Raw genomic sequence first — 18,638 nt, 5'->3', positions numbered from 1 at the left:
AATGACAAAACCTACATACAGGAGAGGAGAATGGAGCTCTAGAGGCAGGAAAACTACTCGCCTAGGTACAGAGGGGGGCTTCTCTGAAAAGTAAAGGATGGATAAAGCAGGCTAGCCTGGGCCCAGGGAGGAGAGAGGGCACTCACAAAGGCCACCAGGTAGGAAAGGCATCAAATATATTTTCAGGGTTCCCACCCCTGCCTTTGTCTTTACAGCTGTCATTATTGCTGTTTTAAAATTCCTCCTTTCCTGTCTTCCTTCCCTTCTTCCTTTCCCCCTGGGGAGTCAGGGTCTTGTGCATTTTAGTGAATTCTCAATCCACGTGGATATCAGAGAACAACTTGTCAGAGGAGTTTGGTTGTTTCTATCTGCCAGCTGGATCCTAGGGATCGAACTCAGATCCCCAGGCTTGGCTGCAAGCACCTTTCCCTGCTGCACCATCTTGAAGGCCCCATGCACATTGATGCTGTCTAGCACCAAAGCAAGTCCATGGTTAGGGCAGAGGGGCTAGAATACTGCCTCTCCTCTATCCATCGTCCTGAAGGGATGGAGGACAGAGCAAGTCCCTGGTTAGGGCAGAGGGGCTAGAATACTGCCTCCCTCAGCGATAGCCCTACAGGGATGGAGGAAGTGGAGACTCCTTTTCAACCTAGATCTGTTTCTGAAGTCAGGAGTAACACCCTCCTCATATTGCACAATTCAGCTCTGACTCCTGTTTTGGGTGAACTTGCTGTATGGCTGTTCCTGTCTCACATTCTCATAGGGGTCTGGAAGGTAGAGTGGTCAGGACTAGAGGGTCTCTTTGACTGGGACAAAAAAAAAATCCAAAAACCAAAAACCAAAACCATGTAGTAATTTACTGCTATGCCAGAGCCCCAGTGCAGGCCTCTGATGCTGCCTGAACAGTCTTTTCTCTGTGGGGATTTCACAGCTATTTAACACAGCCCATCTCATCTGGTACTGTAACTGTTTAGAGAGGTAGGTAAGAATTAAGATCTTTATTTTATAGAAGAGAAAAACGGAAGCTCCAGGGAGGGCGTTCGGCCCAGTTCCCATAGCTAGAAAGTTGGGCCTTTGACTCAAAATTCAGTCTGCTTTCTCTCCACAGTGCCCTGTGGCTCTGCAGCCCACAGTCTCTCAGGGTGCCGATTATCCACCTGAGAATGGCGAGGGATGTAGATAATGACTGGAGAGGAGGGCGTTCAAGGAGTAAATCAACTGTGCTTGAGCATTCTTGCCAGTTTTATAGCATTGAAATTGCAAACCCAAATTACAACGAGCAAGTAGCTGGTCTTGCCTTACTAATCCTTCCATGCAAACGGCCACCCGAAGCTCAAAGCCAGCAGTTCACAGGAACGGACGGCGTCTCCCTCTTCCACACAACACTGAGAAGACACCTGTCTTTGTTTTCTGTGGAGATGCTAGCTCACAGAAGACTCTTCTCATCAAATATAGGTTGGAAAACAGCTAGCAATGAAATCACACGCAGGGTGTCCTAACCGTAGGCCGTTCCCTTAGCTTTCTACTGGGAGTCAAAGGGGGCAGAAGTGCTGAAGACCCTTGGGTGGGTTCACATCTGGTGACGTGATACTGAGGAGGTAGGGCTGGTTTTAATGGGCCATGGGAGGTGGCCATGGTTCAGTGGCTTTGTGGGGCGAGCTAGGTGGCTCAACGAAGATGTCAAGTTGTATAACAGAAGGACAAACATCTGACCAGGGGCGAGAGGGGAGAGCGGGTGTTTGGAAGGCTGCAGAGCCTGAGCCGGAAGGTCTTCTCAGCAAGTCTCCTATAGAATGCAGCAGGGCAGTGGAACGCTGGATTTATGGAGGTGAAGAAACATTGGCCTTCTTTCCCTTTTCTCTGCTCCTGTAACAGAGGCTAGGAGACATAGAAAGAGCTGAGTTTGGGGCTCATGGTTACGGAGGCAGGCAAGACCATGAACATGGTGCTGGTACCTGCTCAGCTTCTATGAGGGCTTTCTGCGCCTTTAACTCACATGGGAAGCAGGACTAGCCACTGCTTGGGGAAGAGCCCAAACAAGAAGCTGGCCTTGCTTTTTGAGGACTGACTTAAGCTTAAAGCTCAACCGCTCTACCAACTGCTCTTGGGAGAACAAACCGAGTCCACTGAGAAGCGGCAAATCCCTCTCAGTGGTATAACCCACCCTTCAAGGCACCCACCTCCTGCCGCCATCACCGTGCCAATACATTTCAACCTGGGGACAAACCCAGTTCATCTCGTGACAGGTTTTGGCAGGTTGTCAACGGAGGCCTTGGTCGGAGGAAGGGGCTAGACTAAGCTAACTAGAAGGAATTTGAGTGACAGGTGAACGAGAGACAGAGCCAAGCTGCTGGCTTGTTGAAGAGGCAGAAAGTTAGGAGTGGGAGCTGAGGGACCAATGGTTTCAGCCGCTTTGCTCTGCCTTCGGTCATCTCAATAGCCAGGACCTGAGTCCAGAGAGACATGGGATGAAATACAGGGTAATACTTAGCTGCTCCCACCAACTGGAAAACAAAAACAAAACAAAACAAAACAAAACAAAACAAAACAAAACAAAAAAACAGTACAAAAGCAGTCACAGAAAATCCGGCTCTTGAAGCTGCTTTTAGGGTGCATTGAAAGGGAACCTCTTCTTCTCCTCAGGCATCTGCCCCCTCCTGAACAGGTATAATCTTTACAGCCTTTACAATTAGCAGTGTCGGCTGAAGGGACTGGTAGATACAATTATCTTGCCCCTGAGAGTGCCTCAGTGCTGGGACACCTTGGGGGACTCAGAGCAGGAGTCTGCGGTGGGGCCCTGGGCGATGCCTAGGCATCCATGCATGCAGGGCCATACTGCAAAACTGTGTCATAGTTCAGCTGGCGCAAGTTCCTGGTGGGGTGCAGCCCAGGTTTCACTGCTGTGCAGGGTGTTTGTCTGTTATGCTCTGCTGGATGCAGGGATAGTTTAGCTTGATCAAGGGCGGTCTGAGCTGCGGCCACTTCAAGTACATTTCTGTGCCACAGTTGAAACCCTGCAAGTTTCACAACCGGGCAGGTTCATCTCGACTCTTGGTGGCGGTGTGCTCGGGGCTAATTCTGTGATTTGCTGCTCGCCATTGGAGGTGGGCATGGAGCCAAGGCCCAGGAAGGTGGTCCAGTGGCTGCACAGGGGGCGGAGATTGGAGGCGGTTTAGGGTGCTTAGGGTACCCCCAGGAATCCGTGGAGTAGCTAACTCACTCCGAGAAAATGGAGCACAGCGTCCACACAATTCTTCACTGCGGCAGGGAGGGCGAGGTGTGCTCGCCGGGGACCACGGTGCCCAGAGGCCGGCGCTCCCTGCCTTGACTTCCCCATCCCAGGGGGCGGGGCCGCAGTCGCAGCGAGCGAAGAAAGTGCGCGAAGGGGACGCGCTGCGAGCGCACACGTGACGGCGCGGCGCCGAGCGAGCGGGACCCGGCGGCGGCGGTGGCCGTGGCAGCGGTGGCGGGCGCAGCAAAGCGGCCCGGGCGGCTTGGAGCCCCGGGAGCGGCGCGCGCGGCCCCGGCTCTGGCCCGGCGCTGTCCCGGCGCGCGCTGCACATTCTCTCCTGGCGGCGGCGCCACCTGCGGGAGCGTTCGCCTGAACATGGCGACACGGAGCAGCAGGAGGGAGTCGCGACTCCCTTTCCTATTTGCCCTGGTCGCGCTGCTGCCCCCCGGAGCTCTCGGCGGGGGCTGGACGCAGAGATTGTACGGTGGCCGCGTGCCCTTGCCCCAGGACCGGGGCTTCTTCGTGGTGCAGGGCGACCCGCGCGAGCTGCGGCTGGGGACGCACGGGGATGCCTGGGGGGCGAGCCCCGCGGCCGGGAAGCCACTCAGGACGCGGCGGAGCGCTGCTCAGCAGCCCCAGCCCATCCAGGTGTATGGACAGGTGAGCACTTCTGCAAGCCGCCTCCTTCCAGCCCTTTCCTCTCCCAGCACTTCCTCGCCCCCGCACCCATCCTTTGCAGCCGCTTCCCAGGTGCAGGCGCCGCTTGGGGACTTCCCGGCTGGCATGTGTTTCTTTCTCTCTCTCTCTTTCCTTTTTCTTCTCTTTCTCCCCTACATCACATGAGTACATCCGTCAACACTCGGGTCGCACAGACCTTTTCCTTCTTCCTGTCGATTTTCACAAACATATTCCAGGTAACTCGAAGAGTGCAGCGCCTCTTTCCCCCAGGCTGTATGCAGACAGAGCAGTGTAGTTTCCAGCAGGTCTCGAAGGGGTACAGCATCGTTTTTACATCTGGTTAAAAACGGGCACCCCCCTACACACACACACACACACACACACACACACACACACACACACACACACACACACCATCCTTTGGCAACGGGGACGAGAACCTGCAGCTGTAAAGCACTTACACAGAATTGCAGAGGGCTTTCCGTGTTTACCCGTGTGAACCCCAATAAAGATGGGCAACTCTCAAAGCCCCACGATTGTTCCCTGTGTACCAGGTAGATGTGTGCGTGTGTGCTTGTGCATGTGTGTGTGTAAGGCTCGTGGGAGTGTGGCTTACCATCCTACCCCCTTTCTTTCCCACCACTAAAGGTTATGACTTTATTTTAGATAAGAATTATCTCTTACGACACTCGGGGATTTGAAAGGGCTGAAATTTGGTGGACTTTTTATTATTCGTTAAAGGATTAATTTCTGTCCAGGCAATGGGTTTGTTAGGTCATAAGTAACATACATTTCACTCTTACGGCCCCCACTGACTGCTAGGGATGGCAAGCCAAGAGTTTGTCCATTAGTATTAGCAGTGGCAGAATTAATTTACCGGGCGTTATTGTCTCCTGAGAAATTCCCAGTCCTGCGGTTAAGATTGACATCAGCAAAACTAGAAGGTCAGTGGGAGAGAAAAGGTGGACCCAGTGGAGGTGATAAACACGGTCACTTCCCAGAGTGATTGTACCTTTCTAAAGTACGAGTTAAAAGATTAGCCTGGGTTCTGCCCTTCTCCACTGATTTTTGGCCCTGGCAAAGTCTTCCTTCAGGCTATACGTAGAGTTAAATGATCAACTCCCGGAGCCAGAAAGCATCTCATAAAACATGCCACCCTATGGTGTCATGTTTTGGGTGAAGAAATCCAAGCTGGTAAAGGCACGGTGACTAATCCAAGGTCACACAGGCAAGGGCTGCTGGGTGCTTTAGTTCTTGCCTACGTGGTCTCACTGACCTTTGGGTGTTGGGAGTCACCTTGCCAGTCAGTATTCAGTGCTTCCTGAACATCCTCCTTCCAAAATAAAAATGTGTATGGCTCTGTGGATAGAGAGGTGGTGGTGTGTGGGTGGGAGCAGCAGACATCCACCCACCACCAGCCCCTGGGCAGGAATGTATACCAGATGACCTGTAACTGCTTGGGGGTGGGGTGGGGGTGCCAGGCTCAGGCTACTGAAGTCCACCTGCCCTAAACTTCCTTTTTTTTTTTTTTTTTTTTTTTTGTCAGCAAGATTGCTCTTAGAAGGCATGCATGCCAGCATGGAGCTGGTGAGGATGGGTCTCCCCAGCCTGCCTAGCTAGCTAGCTCTACTGTGCTCTTGAGTCAGCAGGCTGAGGGTGGGGGGCGACTCTAGGGGGACCGTCCCTCCAGGAGCTCGGGTCTTCTTAGTTGAAAGAGGCACTTTCTGGTTGATATAATATTCATGTAGGTAGGTGCTGTTTATCTCTTCTTTTCTCCGGGTTTGGTGTGTGAAAATCTCCCCGGGATTTGGAGCAAGCTAGAGATGAATCCTGATCTTGTTGGGAGCGACTCCAAAGCCCGCCTTTTCTTTCATGTCTCCAGGCCAGCCAGACTGGTTCCATTGAAGGGTGCAGATCCAGCCAGCAGTTGAACTCAGAGTGAGGAATTCCCACAGAGCGGCGGGGCGAGGATCCCTTACTGTGCTCCTCCTCGCTGTGGCTGCCTTCCTATGCCCTTGTTCCCTGTTGCCCCAGGTTAATGAAATACAGCATTAACTTTAATTGTTGAGGAGCTGAGTCAGACAGAGGAAGAACTTCATGGTATGGGATTTCTTATCACAAGTTCTGACCTGGTGCAGGAGGCCCTCCGGACTGTAAGCACAGGAGACAGTGGTGGGTGGCTTGGGGCTCTTCTCTGGGTCTCTGGAGTAACTCACATCTATGCGGACTCACCTTTGTAGCAAAGGTGGCTATGTGCCTCCGTTTTTTTCTGGGGCAGATCCAGTTACAAATAGTGCCTCTGCCACCCCCAAATGCATCAGGATGCAGCTGTGCTATTAATTCATAATGCTCTTTTTTTTTTTTTTTTGGTTGTTTGAGACAGGGTTTCTCTCTGTAGTTTTGGTGCCTGTCCTGGATCTCGCTCTATAGACCAGGCTGGCCTCAAACTCACAGAGATCCTCCTGGCTCTGCCTCCCAAGTGCTGGGATTGAAGGCATGGGCCACCACCGCTCGACCATATGCTCATTTTAACTCTTTCCCTGCACTAAGTTTTATAAATTCCCTTCAATTTTTAAACCCAAACAATTACAGTGAGCGGTTGTCTGAAGGGAGTGTGTTTCTCAAAAACAAACAAACAAATAAACAAACAACAACAAATCCATCTGAAGGAGGCAGGAGAGATCATTGTAAATGGACAGGTGGGGACCAGTACACCTGCACCAGCCCTGACCCTGCGGTGGCTGTGTGAGCGAGGCTCTGGGGGCGAAGTGATAGCTGAGGCAGGGGGACTTAGATGCTCTGCAGCTCCTTATCCTTGGACCTTGGTGAGGGTCCAGGGTTACCCAGGAACACTTGTCAGCATTGGAAGCAGAAGCCAGAGAGGTGGCGGGAAGGCCACTAGCCTCAGGGAGGAGAGAAGGAAGGCCTTAGACAGGCAAAGTTTGCCTGAGAAAGGAGTTGTGTTGTCATATCACGTTGGAGTGTCTCTTCCTTTGCCCTCCTGACTCAGGAACTAAAAGGATTTTGTAATTTTGACCATATTCCTTCTTCTTAGGAAGTGTTTCTAATATGGAGTACTGGTTCTGCCATGATCACCCAGAAACACATTTGTAATAGTGGAGACCAATGGACCAGATATTAGGGCTTCTCTACATGAGTTCAAAATGTACAAGGAAAGCCTCCCCCGCCCCCCCCCCCCCAAAAGGTCAAGTTAAAGCTGGGCAGCGGTGGTGCACGCCTTTAATCCCAGCACTTGGGAGGCAGAGGCAGGTGAATCTCTTGAGTTCGAGGCCAGCCTGGGCTACAGAGTGAGCACAACAAGGGCTTACACAGAGAAACCCTGTCTTGAAAAACAAAAACAAAACAAAAACACAAAACAAAACAAAAAAGGTCAAATTAAAGGAGGAAACTAGAGCTTTTAAATTTAAGAATATATAAAAATATATATTTAATTAATTAATTACTTAAAACATGTTTTGAGTAGAGTCTGGCCGTTTAGCCCCAGCTGGCCTGAAACTTACCATGAAGCTCAGGCTGGCCCTTAACTGGTGATCCTCCTGCCCCTGCCTCCAGCATGCTGACATTGCAGGTGTGGATTGCCAAGCCCAGCTTAGTCCATAGTTCTTGCCACACTGACTTCTTATTTATTTATTTATTTATTTATTTATTTATTTATTTATTTATTTATTTATTTTCTTTCTTTCCCTGAGACAGAGTTTCTCTGTGTAGCCCAGGCTGTTCCGGAACTCACTCTGTAGACCAGGTGGAACTTGGAGATCCACCCGCCTCCTCTGCCTCCCAAGTGCTGGGATTAAAGGCATCTGACACCACTCATGTCTCCACCCCCCACGCCTCACCCCCCACCCCTGGTGCCCCGCGGCCTTCTTGCCTGCTCTTTGCCATCACGCTAGTTTTGCCCCCTTCCTCAAAAATCTTCCTCAACTCTTCTCTTTGCACAGAGAACGCTTTTTCAGTTCCCCAATACTCCAGAGTCCCTAGTATTCCCAGCCCTGTGGGAACAGTTCTAAGCTTGCTCCCAGCCCTGCCTTGGGCTCTAATTAATGCTTCATCTTCCTGTGTGCTCCTTTTAAGGCCTGGAGTTGGTCCTTCTCTGTGTTTCACTGCATGGGAGCTCCTTAATAACTATCTGTGGATCAGCGTTCTACCCAGAAGAAGAGGCGTAGAGGGTAGGGAGCACATTAAGTTATATAAAGTCGTGTATAAGGAGGACCACGGGGATCCCACAGACAGACAAACTGCTTTGGTTCACTCCATGGTGCCTAAGCAAATGGCCCGCGGGAGTGTAGCCCTGGTTTTCCTGTGCTATCTGGGAGCTAGTTCGAATAAAGACCTAGGATTCTATTTTTATAGCATCCTCCCTTTTAGGACTCTCATATTGGTTTCTGCTACTGGTATTTTTATTTTTCAGAGGTGGGTGGTGGTGGTGGTGGTGGTGATCCTTTGGAATGAAGCACAAAGCCTAACAAGATTTACAGGTTTATTTTGCTTGCAACAAGCTCTCTGTTCATACTTCTTGCCTTTGAGAGGACAGAGAGGATACAGTGTCCTGATTTGAGACTGAAAACAAAGTGTCCATTACAAAGCAGGGGCCATGGACAAAAGGCCTCCTTTGGGGAGAGAATGCTGTTTGGCTTCAGATCACTCTGGTGTTGATTCTGACACGATAGGCTTCGCTTGGGAAAGAATTGGCTGGCTGATTCTGAAGTTAGGATGCTTGACCTGTGGATGCTTCCAGATAACGTTGAGAAGGGGGCAGCACGTTGGCTGTTACCAGCCGAGTTCTGTGCATGTGAAGACGCAGTTGGCCTCTCGGGTCAGTGAGGGATGTGACCTTGAAAAACCCCTCCTGGTTGTGCCTGTGTCTCTTGCGTCCAGTTCCGGGCTGTGTCTGGCACTGTTTGGCTATTAGTAGCTTGGAGCCTGGAACAGTAGAGGCTTTGAGATGGAAGGAATGGAGGGAAGGAGCCCATGAGGAGAGGCACTGAGGACTGAGGGATGAGACCTCACCGTTTCCTTAGCCTGCAGCCGGTAATGCACGCTAACAGCGCCATTTATAAGAAGGAATGAGTGGTGACAGGTGAATTCTTTCAAGTTCTCATGTGTCACGAGCGAGCCCCTTCTCAGTGGGTAACTATTGTCACCAGGTTTTTGTATATCCTTACAGAAACAGTCTATGTCTATATAACGTGGCTGTACACAGAATCAAGTTATCAGCAGCCTTTTGTTACCTGTAGCCCTTGGTGTCATGAATAATGGGACTAATTTAAACTCTAAAAATATTTGTGGTGTGGTGACCATGGGTAGTCAGATGTTTCCTGAAGTGTCACATATAAAACAGATTGTTACTCTTTTTCTAGGTCAGGTGTAAGGACAGCCCCACCCCCTTTCTCCAGTGTGGGCCAGGAGGGCAGCACTGGGGGGCCCCCTCCAAGCTGGCAGGACATTCAGCAGCCCCTAGAGAAGTGGAACCCCACTTTGTGAAGACATCAGAATAGAGGGACCACATTCCAGATCCTAGCTTTGTACCATCTTTTCTCCGTATTCTGTAAAATGCAGTTAATGGTATGCTTAATAAATTGCTTTAAGACCTGGATCCATGGGGCAGAGCCTAACAACACCGCATATCCCAAGGCAAAGAACAGATGCTGTAGGAACATTGCATCGTCAACTCGAGTCTCCCCCTCCTTAGAGATCTCAGGCATCTTTGTGGCGTCACTGTTTAATCTCAAGGCAGCTGTAGATCAAGCCAGCCCTGTCCAGTCCATTGTAGAGGGATATGGGGCAGACCGGTATTCTGGAAATCACGAAACACCTGAACTAATTTATTTGCCTTTGTATATATTTATCTAGTCTCTCTCTTTCTCTTCAAAAGCATCAGTTTACCTTCTTAATTAAATTTTGCCCAGGTGAATATTAAATGACTTTGCATTCTTTGAGTTGCTGATAGGAGAAATGGCTATATAAATGTATTCAGGGAAAGCCAGTGTGGAGTTTAGAATATTTGACAGTTATGGATAATTGATGGTTGACTACATAGAACTGTATTAAATCTGGGGTGTTACGTGGACCATTCCTTCATTTTTTTTTTTTTTCAGGCTTAAATAAATGGATGGACAGGAGAGTTCACTCTCTTTTGGTTTGAACATGTGGGGATTGATACTTCTCTGGAAATTGTCTGGGGTTTCGGGGAGGAGGTGTTTTCTTTGCTAATGAGAACAGGGGCTTCCTGTGTATTCTCCAGGTAGGCCAGGATCTGCTGGCAGATGGCATATTCAGTCCAGCCACGTACGTTCAGAAATCAATTTCCTCAGTTTAAAATGAGTCACAGTTAATTTCGACCTAATTTATTGGTTTATCGACTTGGGAACCTTAGGCCTTCGAAGAAGTGGCCTGGGTGGCCTTTTAGCATCAAAGCAGCTGATGACGCCAAAAAAGTAAGAAAAACAGGGTGGGCCGCTGGGCGGGGTCAAGGTGTGGCCTGTCTCCTGCTGGGCGGGGTCAAGGTGTGGCCTGTCTCCCGTTACTGTGAGATGCTCGGAGCAGAACTACAAAGACAGGGATTCTCCCTCAACAGTGGAGCGGCCTCCGTGAGAGTGGGACTCGGTAACAGCCGTAACTACAATTGTGAATTAAAGAGTTATTACAAAACGCAGGTACCCACCGGGTGATTGGTAATCGTGTGTGTGTGTGTGTGTGTGTGTGTGTGTGTGTGTGTGTGTGCAGAGTGGTGCTGAGGATTGAACCCAGTGCCTTGTGCACGCCAAGCACATGCTTCTCCGTGAGCTACACCCGCAGCAGCCCTGAGCAGTTGTGAAATACAGTGGTGACTCCTGCCCGGTCAGTGCTGTCAGCAGAGAGCGGTCTGATCCGGTGTGCTGGCCTTGTAACCGATCTTCCAGTGGAACATTGCTGGCTAGGCGATTCTGCGGTGCTGATCCTCATCTGTGTGTGCAGTATGTCTGCGAGGCGTGTGTGTGGCCACTGAACACTTGCACGGAGGCTGGTGTGACTGAAGTGCTGAATGTCTTGTCACCCGATCCTAATGAATTGAAAGCTTAGTAGCCACATGTAGGTCCTGGTTGTGGCTGTCCTTCCTGCCAGCACACCTCTACTGAGTGGAAGGAGGCCTTAGATATCCCAGCTTCTGCTTCACCTGGGAGAGGCGTAGCATAAACAGGGGAAGCGAAAACCAGAACGGAGGCCTTTGAGCGAACCCTCGGTCTTGGAGTTGCAGTGGCTAGGGAGGGCTGCATGGGGCACTGTGGAGGACAGGTGGGTGCTGTGTTCATTTTGGGGGTTTGCCTCTGCACAGTTGCCCTCTTCTGTCAGGCCCTTGGAAGGCTGGCCCTCCAGAAGGACTCCCCCCAGACGTGTGCACCTTCTCTTGTCCTGTGCTTATGCAAAGAGCCCGGGGCTGTCCAGGCTGTGCAGAGGTGTGCAGATCTGACGCGTCCTGCGTAGCAGTGAAATGTAAACAGTGCCTTAACAGTCAGGCTGTCTCTTCGCCCCGCCCTCTGCTTCCTGTACTCTTGTTGACTTACCTCAATGGATCCGGGCCTGTCTTTCATCCCTTCCGCCCTTCAGGCTGGCACAAAGATAAACAATAGAGGCGTGTGGTCTTCATCACTGCGTCTAAAGCTGGCCCTCCTTCCTCGCTGGCCCTTTAACTTAGCATGCCGTTGCTGTTGCTGCCGCTGCAGACTCTTGGCTTGGAAAATCGGGACCCTTCAGGATGATTTATCTCCAGGCCCCTGAATTAGATTAAAAACACAGCTACGAATTCTCAGAAAGGCAGGCTGATGTGATTATATCCCAAATCTGAGTGGCAGACAAGGGCAATAAAAAGATGTACAGATATCAAATACATTTTGTGCCATGTAGAGACCAATGCACTGTGTTACCCCTCCGTTTAAAAAACAAACAAACAAAATGAACAACAACAAAACAACCCGAAGTTGACTACTAGGGCTTTATTTATTGTCAAAGAAGACTTATCTGGTGTGGAGAGCTTTCTCCTCAGACTGCTGATTGAAGGGTGGCCTGGGGAAGGTGGGTGACTAGAGTGAATTTTTATGTGGAGTAAATGGCTAAGGGCCAATGAGGGCTACAGGATGCTAAGGGTAGTGGTGTCTTTCATTTGTAAGCTGAGGAATAGCCCTGATAACACACACACCCTCTCAGGAGCCTTTGCACAAAAGCCGCTTAGGAAAGAAATTGGCGCCAAGTCTCTGACTCTGGATGCTGTTTGGGCCCAGACCCCACAGAACCTGGTCTGTTCACTGAGGTGTTCATGGCAGCTCAGGCTTGACAATCCCGAGAACTGGGAAGGTCAAAGCTGACCTGCGGGGTCCAGGTCCTAGGATTTCAGAAGAAGAAGGGAACCTTGATTCTAGGAAGTGGGGACAGAGCAGAGCTGGGCAAACTATCTGGAATCCAAGGCTGTTTAAAGGAAGTTGAATATTGGAAACCTGTGCCCAATTAATTGAGTAACGTGACACCATCCCTAAAATTTACCTCATTGGTGTATATTTAGTTTCCTGGAAGTCGTTATAAACATCTATCTTGGAGTTAACCGTGCATGGGGTTGAAGTTGGCAAGGTGTGCTAGGGTGGAGGTGACCAAGCCAGAAAAGCATTAGGTGTGGCTGGGCAAAGTTGGGGAGGGGTGACCAGGCTATTAGAACAGCGTTAGTCAGGCAAGCAGGAGAGAGTTGCTGCTAGCTCCTGTCACCAGGCCGAGTCTTTGTTAGTGCCCAGGCCAGCTCCTGTTACTGAGAACTTGGCCTGCCTTGGCTTTCGGGGTTGAGATGCATGTGCCTTGTGGATGAACCATCTTGTTTTCAGTTCTTTTCCAGTGTGGAAAAGCAGCTGCTGGGGAGGCCTTGGGGTCTGTCTTCTGCTCTGGGATGAAAGGTTTACATGCTGTGCCTTTGGGGTGAGGACAGTGTTAGGGATTAGTGTCATCTTAGTGGGAACCTCTTGGGACCTAGACTGTGGGCTTCCCCCAGCTTTCTGAGCGCTGTTGTCAAGCATGGGGGAGGCTGCCTGAAGGTGTCATTGGCCATCAGTTCAAGGGTCAGTGAAGTGTGTGCTGTCTTCCTGCTTGACATGTGTCATGTCTTGCTCTTGGGTTTCTCTTCCAAGCCTGGCGATGCCGATGTTAAGTGTCTACGTGGAGCCATGCTTGTGAAGAATGGCTGCTTTGGGCAGCAAGCTATTTGGATCTGAGAGTAAGTGAGGTTTATGGATGTTGAAGTTTATGAAACACATCCATGGTTTCTATCTTGTTTCTTGCAACAGTCCTGTGGACTTGGGGAGTGTTACTATTCATCTCCATTCCCAGATGAATATCTTGTAGCTCAGAAAGAGAAGCTGCTTCCCCCAGCTTAGACGGCCAGAAAATTGTGGAGGCAAGACCCACAGCAAGCCTTTGACTTGGTTCAAATTTATGGGACACCGTTGCCCCTCATACATAGGTGGGGGTCTTCTTGGGTGGGGATCCTCAGCTTGCTTCCTCTCTCCCTCCGTCCCTCTCTCTCTCCTTCCCTCCCTCCCGCCGTTCTTTCCCTCCCTCCCTCCCTTCCCCCCTCCTCCCTCCCTCCCTCCCTCCCTCCCTCCCTCCCTCCCTCCCTCCTTTCCTCTTTTCCTTTCTTTCTATGAAATCCTTCTGCCTCCTTCCCCTAGAACCCATAGTTCTCATATATAAGCCTCCCTTCCCCTAGGCTTTTCTGGCTACCCTGCTGTTTTAACATTTCAGACACGGCGGAGTTTGGGGCTCTTCAATCCCTGGCTCTTATTCTTCCCTAGGTCTCCGTGTCTCTCTCCTGTCCAAGCCCTCCGTCCCTAATCGCTCCTGTGCCATCTCTGTTTTATTAGCTCTGCCAGGAGGTGCCATTCTCTTCTCCACATGAAGTCAGGGCCCGTGTGACAACTGAGGTTTAAGCACCCATTAAATTTGTTACATGGTGCTTCTTTCCTCGACTAATTTAAGAGAAGCGAGGGAAGACCAACAGGTCCTGCACTTTCCCCGCACCTAGAGTAGCATCTGGTTTACAGTAAATGCTCAATAAACATTTATTGAATGAACAAAGAAAGCAGCTGTTTATAGCAAAGCTGCAGAGTCCAACAGGAGAGTTGGGGAAAGTGGGTGCTGTGGAAGCCCCCCACCCCCCACCAGAGCAGTAGAGGAGTGTAGAAGTGCCTTTAGGGGAAGTGGAAGCAGCAGGATTGAGAGTTCAAGGTCAGCCTGAGCTTCATGGTAGGTTCCAGGGCAGCCTGGGTCGCACCGCTAGACTCTTGTCTCTAAAGGAGTGAATGAATGTCTCTGGGTTTTACAGGGAAATCCTCACAGAAGGCAGGAGAGCATTAGCTTCTGCTGTATAATTCTGGGGACGCTTACTGTGTTTGTGTGCCTGACACTGGGGATCCTGTCACGTCCAAAGGCAGTGTGGAATGTTCCCGTAAGTCTCTCAGAGCAGACCCCCTCCAGTCAGCAGTTGTTAGATGTTCTCCGAGCTTCCTTCTGGTTTTGATGTTTCCATTTTTTTTTTTCCTTACACACTATTAAAGAAAGGGACAGATTGTTTTCCCAGGCTCCTTTTACTCTGGAGCCCTCCTGGAACAAGATGCACCATTATCAGGTGACAGGGTTTGCCTGGAGGGTGTGGCATTTGGCAGTGAATGACAGGTAGGGCTGACGCTGCAAGCCAGTGAGAATGTGGCTATTATCTTTCTGGCATGGTAGGAAGAAAAGCTATCCTTTCTTCCCGCCTTCCCTTCCTCTCTCAATCTTCCCTTCCTCCCTCTCTCCATCACTCCGTCCCATCCATCTATGGCAACCTCATGGCTCTAGTGAGGATGGTTATGAAATGCCAGATTTCAGTTCAAGGTCATTATTTGTTTCCTCATCTACAAAATGGGCAGCATGAATTTGTCAGCTGAGTGGTTAGCAAGTTCTCCTAGTACAGGCTGCATATGGAGCCAGCTCCAAGGTCAAGTGAGTGTGCTGAAGCCATGACCGGGCTGTCTTCAGGGAGCACTCATAAACTGGATTTCAGTTCTCCTGAGGTAGGGAGTCCAGGGAGGGTAATAAGCTTTCTAAATATAGTGGGGACTTGGTCGGAAAAGGGGACACTGGGACCTGATTTGCATACCTCACATTTAGGTCACCTGGTTGGAAAAGCTTGTTGTTGGACATGGGCTGTCCATCTTTGGTTTCCAAGCGCCCCCCTCCCCCATCAGGTACTCGGTGGGGGAAGTTTTAGCTGCTGACTCTATCCTCAGAGTTGAAGGATAAGGTATTTGTTTTATACGTCACTGTTGAATTTTTAAAAATGCTTCCCTGTATTTCACAGTCAGCGAGGCAGAGAACTAAACCAAAGTGCCTTGCTTGTAACACCTCGCAATGCGTTCTAGAAAGAAGCCGTGTAGTGTAGGAGGCATGAGGATGTCAAGCTGGGGTGTCTAGGACATCTTGAGCTTTGTGTTTGGCCAGTGTGAAGGAGGTGATAATGGCGGTAGAAATGAGTGGAGAGAGGTGTGGGGCCATTCCATGAAGCCCCCCCCCCCCCCCCAGTAAGCATCAAAGACCACACAGAATTTAGTGGCTTTCTTGGGAATTCCACATCCTCCCTTCAGACCTGCAACCCCAATTTCTCCCAGAAGCCCTTGGTATGCTCTCAGGTAAGACATGATTAAAGAGCCCACAGGGTGCCTGGCAGCTAACGACCTCAGTGTGTGCTTCCTGGGGATGTGCATCACTCCCTTCATGTAACAGGCCCTTTGCCTCCTCCCTTCTCTTTATAACAACTCAGAGCCTGAGGAGTGGATAGCAGCAGATTCTCCCCCTCCTCTGAATAGTAAGTGAATAATGCAAAGCGAGTCATTGCGTACCTCTGTGGATCACTAGGGCATGGTGGGGGACCAAGGGACAGCCAGAGGGGTGGTGATGTTTGGTAAAGACTTTGAGCTCCGTCAAGGTGTGGGTGGTGACGAGTGCTGGGAGGCTGCTGTGCCAGCCGGGGACAGCAAGGTGGATGAGGATGCTGTGACTCTGCAGATGCTCTTGCGCGGCTTTGAAGGATTGCTCTGGCCCGAGACTCAGACTCCAGCCTGCCTCCTTGATGCCTCATTCTAGCTGCATATTTTGGTAGCATGAGGGTTCACGGTGAGCTGAAAGGAAGCAAGTACTGCTTAGGGGCAGGAGCTCCCAGGTCTTGGATCTGCACTTGAGACTGGAATGTTCTACACAGGTCACAGAAATGCTTTCTTTCAAAAATGAGCTGGAATTTACATGACAACCACTGAGAATGTAGTGGCCTTTGGTACATTCCATGCATTGTGTATCCACTGCCTCTGCTCAGGCCCATAACCTTCTCAGTAAGTCCCAGAGGAAATCAGTTACTCCCTTCTCTCCGCTTCCTCGGCCCCCTGGCAGCCACCCATCTGCTTTCTGTCTTTGGGACTTTACCTGCCTAGGATATTTTATCTGACTTGAGTCATGCAGTATGTGACCTTTGTGTCTGGCATTGTTTTTAAGATTCATCTTTATTAAAGCCTCAAGTTAGCGTCACACGAAGTCTTCATTAACAACGATGCCAAATCCCCAAAGACAGCTCTCCCCCCATGTCCCTATCAAAGACTGTGTAGATCTCTCCTCAACCCCCTAAAAGCAGTATTTTCTTGGCCTCTCACTATCTGGAAGAAAGAGAATAGACCAGATTCATCATCTCCTAAATGAGCTATATGAGACTCTTCGGAGGTTTTCCAAATGCTCATTCATGGGTTACCTCCCGAGGACTTCTGAATAAGTATTTATGGGATGGGGCAGGTGCTTCTGATCTTGGGCCAGTGGATCTTTAGGTCTCTATTTTTCAACCAGGTGAGTTCTGGGGTCCTGATCCTGGGCCAGGTGGCCTCTGGGGTTAAATCCAACAGAGAGTGACCTCTGGAGGTCTAATTCTGGATGGGTGACCTCCAGGGCTCTCGTCTTGGACCAGGTGGGCTCTGGGGCTCTCTTAACGCCTTGCCTGTGAGCCTAACAGAGGTCTGGCAGGCCTACCTGCTTTTGTTTGTCATTTAAGATGCGGTTTTTTGTTCAGAGATCCCTGTAGCATGCAATTTTTCGCCCCTGCCTTCTGAGCAGAGGCATGGGGGGGGGGCTCCCTGCTGCCTTTACGGCCCCAATTAATTGTGTCTCATTTATCAGGCTCCAGCTACGGCCTGTGAGCCAGAGACAAGAGAAGGGAGGTTGCTCACACCCTGGGGTTATGGTTATGACTGACTACATATCAAGGTTATGTTCCTGGAAAGGTCACACTCCCACCTCCTCCCACCCCCTAGCAGGCCAATGTCTCTCCGATCAGTGTGTGGAACTAAGTGGGAGAGACTGGTGGAACCAATCTGCCGGCCTGCAGCTGCCCTAGAGGGCTGCTGTTAGGGAGAGCTGGTTATAGAGAAGGGCAAAAGACCCAGAGAGAAACCACCACTAAGGGGATCCAGTCATGGCCATCTGTGGGTTCTTGATGTTGGGGGCTGTTGGTTTCTTGGTCACAGTCCATGGAGGATGGCAAGAGAGTCCTTTGGGGACTGCTTCCTGCTTATCCCTGTAGGGCTGGCATGGAGAGGAGGAAAATAGACCGCGTGTCTTGACCTTAATAAAATTTATGGCTTGCTTACCTCGCTCTCCTGGCTTCCTTGTCCTTGGGCTGCATTGATTCCTGCTACTGATTCTGGTCCTAGGCCTTGGGGGGATGGGCATCTGGGCTGCCTTGAAGATTAGTAGTGACTCACCAGGGAGTTATTCTCATGACTGGATATGTGTGCCGGCTCTGCCAAGGCAAGGGGCGGAACTGTTTGTGTGAGTGCCTGGTGACCCTTGGACAAGCCTTCGCTTGCCAGAGAGCTTTCTCCTTCCCTCCGCTGGGCTGCCCTTTTCCAGTCTGCTCTCAGACATAAAAGGGACATCAGAGAGAAAAGGCTAAAAAAAAAAAAAAAAAGAAGAAGAAGTCTACCACCAGGCTTGCCCTCCAGAGGCTTTCTTTATAAGAACACCCTGGAATATTTTGATGCCTCCCTTTTGTGTCCATTTCATCCCTCATCCCTTAGGATCAGTTAACAAAACCTACGCCCTCTGCTACAAAGACCTCAGCGAGTGGTGTCAGACCTCTTCTCCACTCTGATCCCTTCCCACTTTGTAGCCTGTTCAAAGTGTCCTCTGATCATTAACCTGCCAGAGGGTTGGCTTTGAGGATGGCCAGGTTGGATATGGGAGGGTCTTTTCATCTCAGACCCCATGTGAACTTCAGGTGATGCTCCTGAGTTCCTCACCCCCTTCCCTAGTGCCGTTCACATAGTTCTCCCTTTGTTCCCCCCTGGTTCCTAGGGTGCAGATGGCTTTGTAGGAGGGAAGATTTCAGCCTGAGCGCCTGAGGTGCCTGTGCTGGTGGGTCCCCGATCCATTAGTATTTCCAGTTTCTTCTTGGAAGCCTAGCTTGGAAGGGAGAAACGGAAGAGGAAGTTAGACGAAGGTCTGAGCTGCTGGGGAGAGTCCCTTAGCAGCTTTTTGAGTTAAATAATTTATTTCTAGTTTTTGATTTGCACGTTTCTGTTGATGCTTGCCTGGACTTATCTTCTGGGAGTGAAAAGTGGAGTTTTGGAATGACATATTTTTCTAAAAAAATATCAAGGGTCCTTTTTATTTGAAGTGG

General features: G+C 50.3%; 1 protein-coding gene and 1 long non-coding RNA gene across 3 annotated transcripts in view; one reads left to right on the top strand and one right to left on the bottom strand.

Moving 5' to 3' along the window:
- The first annotated feature begins 3,460 nt into the window (after positions 1 to 3,460).
- Sorl1 (sortilin related receptor 1) overlaps positions 3,461 to 18,638 on the top strand; it is a 171,488-nt gene continuing 156,310 nt past the window's right edge. Inside the window, exon 1 of the mRNA XM_006981235.4 lies at positions 3,461 to 3,892. Coding sequence (XP_006981297.3) covers positions 3,608 to 3,892 — 285 coding nt within the window. The 5' untranslated portion in view covers positions 3,461 to 3,607. The remainder of the gene's footprint in view (positions 3,893 to 18,638) is intronic.
- LOC143274234 (uncharacterized) lies at positions 8,395 to 17,881 on the bottom strand. Of its 2 annotated transcripts, XR_013052713.1 has the most exons (3): positions 17,608 to 17,881; positions 11,473 to 11,682; positions 8,395 to 8,851 (listed from the first exon to the last, which is right to left on the bottom strand). It is a non-coding gene; the product is annotated as an uncharacterized LOC143274234 (long non-coding RNA). The 2 variants fall into 2 exon arrangements; XR_013052712.1 differs by having other exon boundaries at positions 8,395 to 11,682.

The sequence above is a fragment of the Peromyscus maniculatus genome, chromosome 7 (genome assembly GCF_049852395.1).
Source record: "Peromyscus maniculatus bairdii isolate BWxNUB_F1_BW_parent chromosome 7, HU_Pman_BW_mat_3.1, whole genome shotgun sequence".
NCBI classification, from domain to species: Eukaryota; Metazoa; Chordata; class Mammalia; order Rodentia; family Cricetidae; genus Peromyscus; species Peromyscus maniculatus.
The sequence above is the reverse complement of the archived record's forward strand: the minus strand, read 5'-3'. Positions and strand labels throughout refer to the sequence as shown.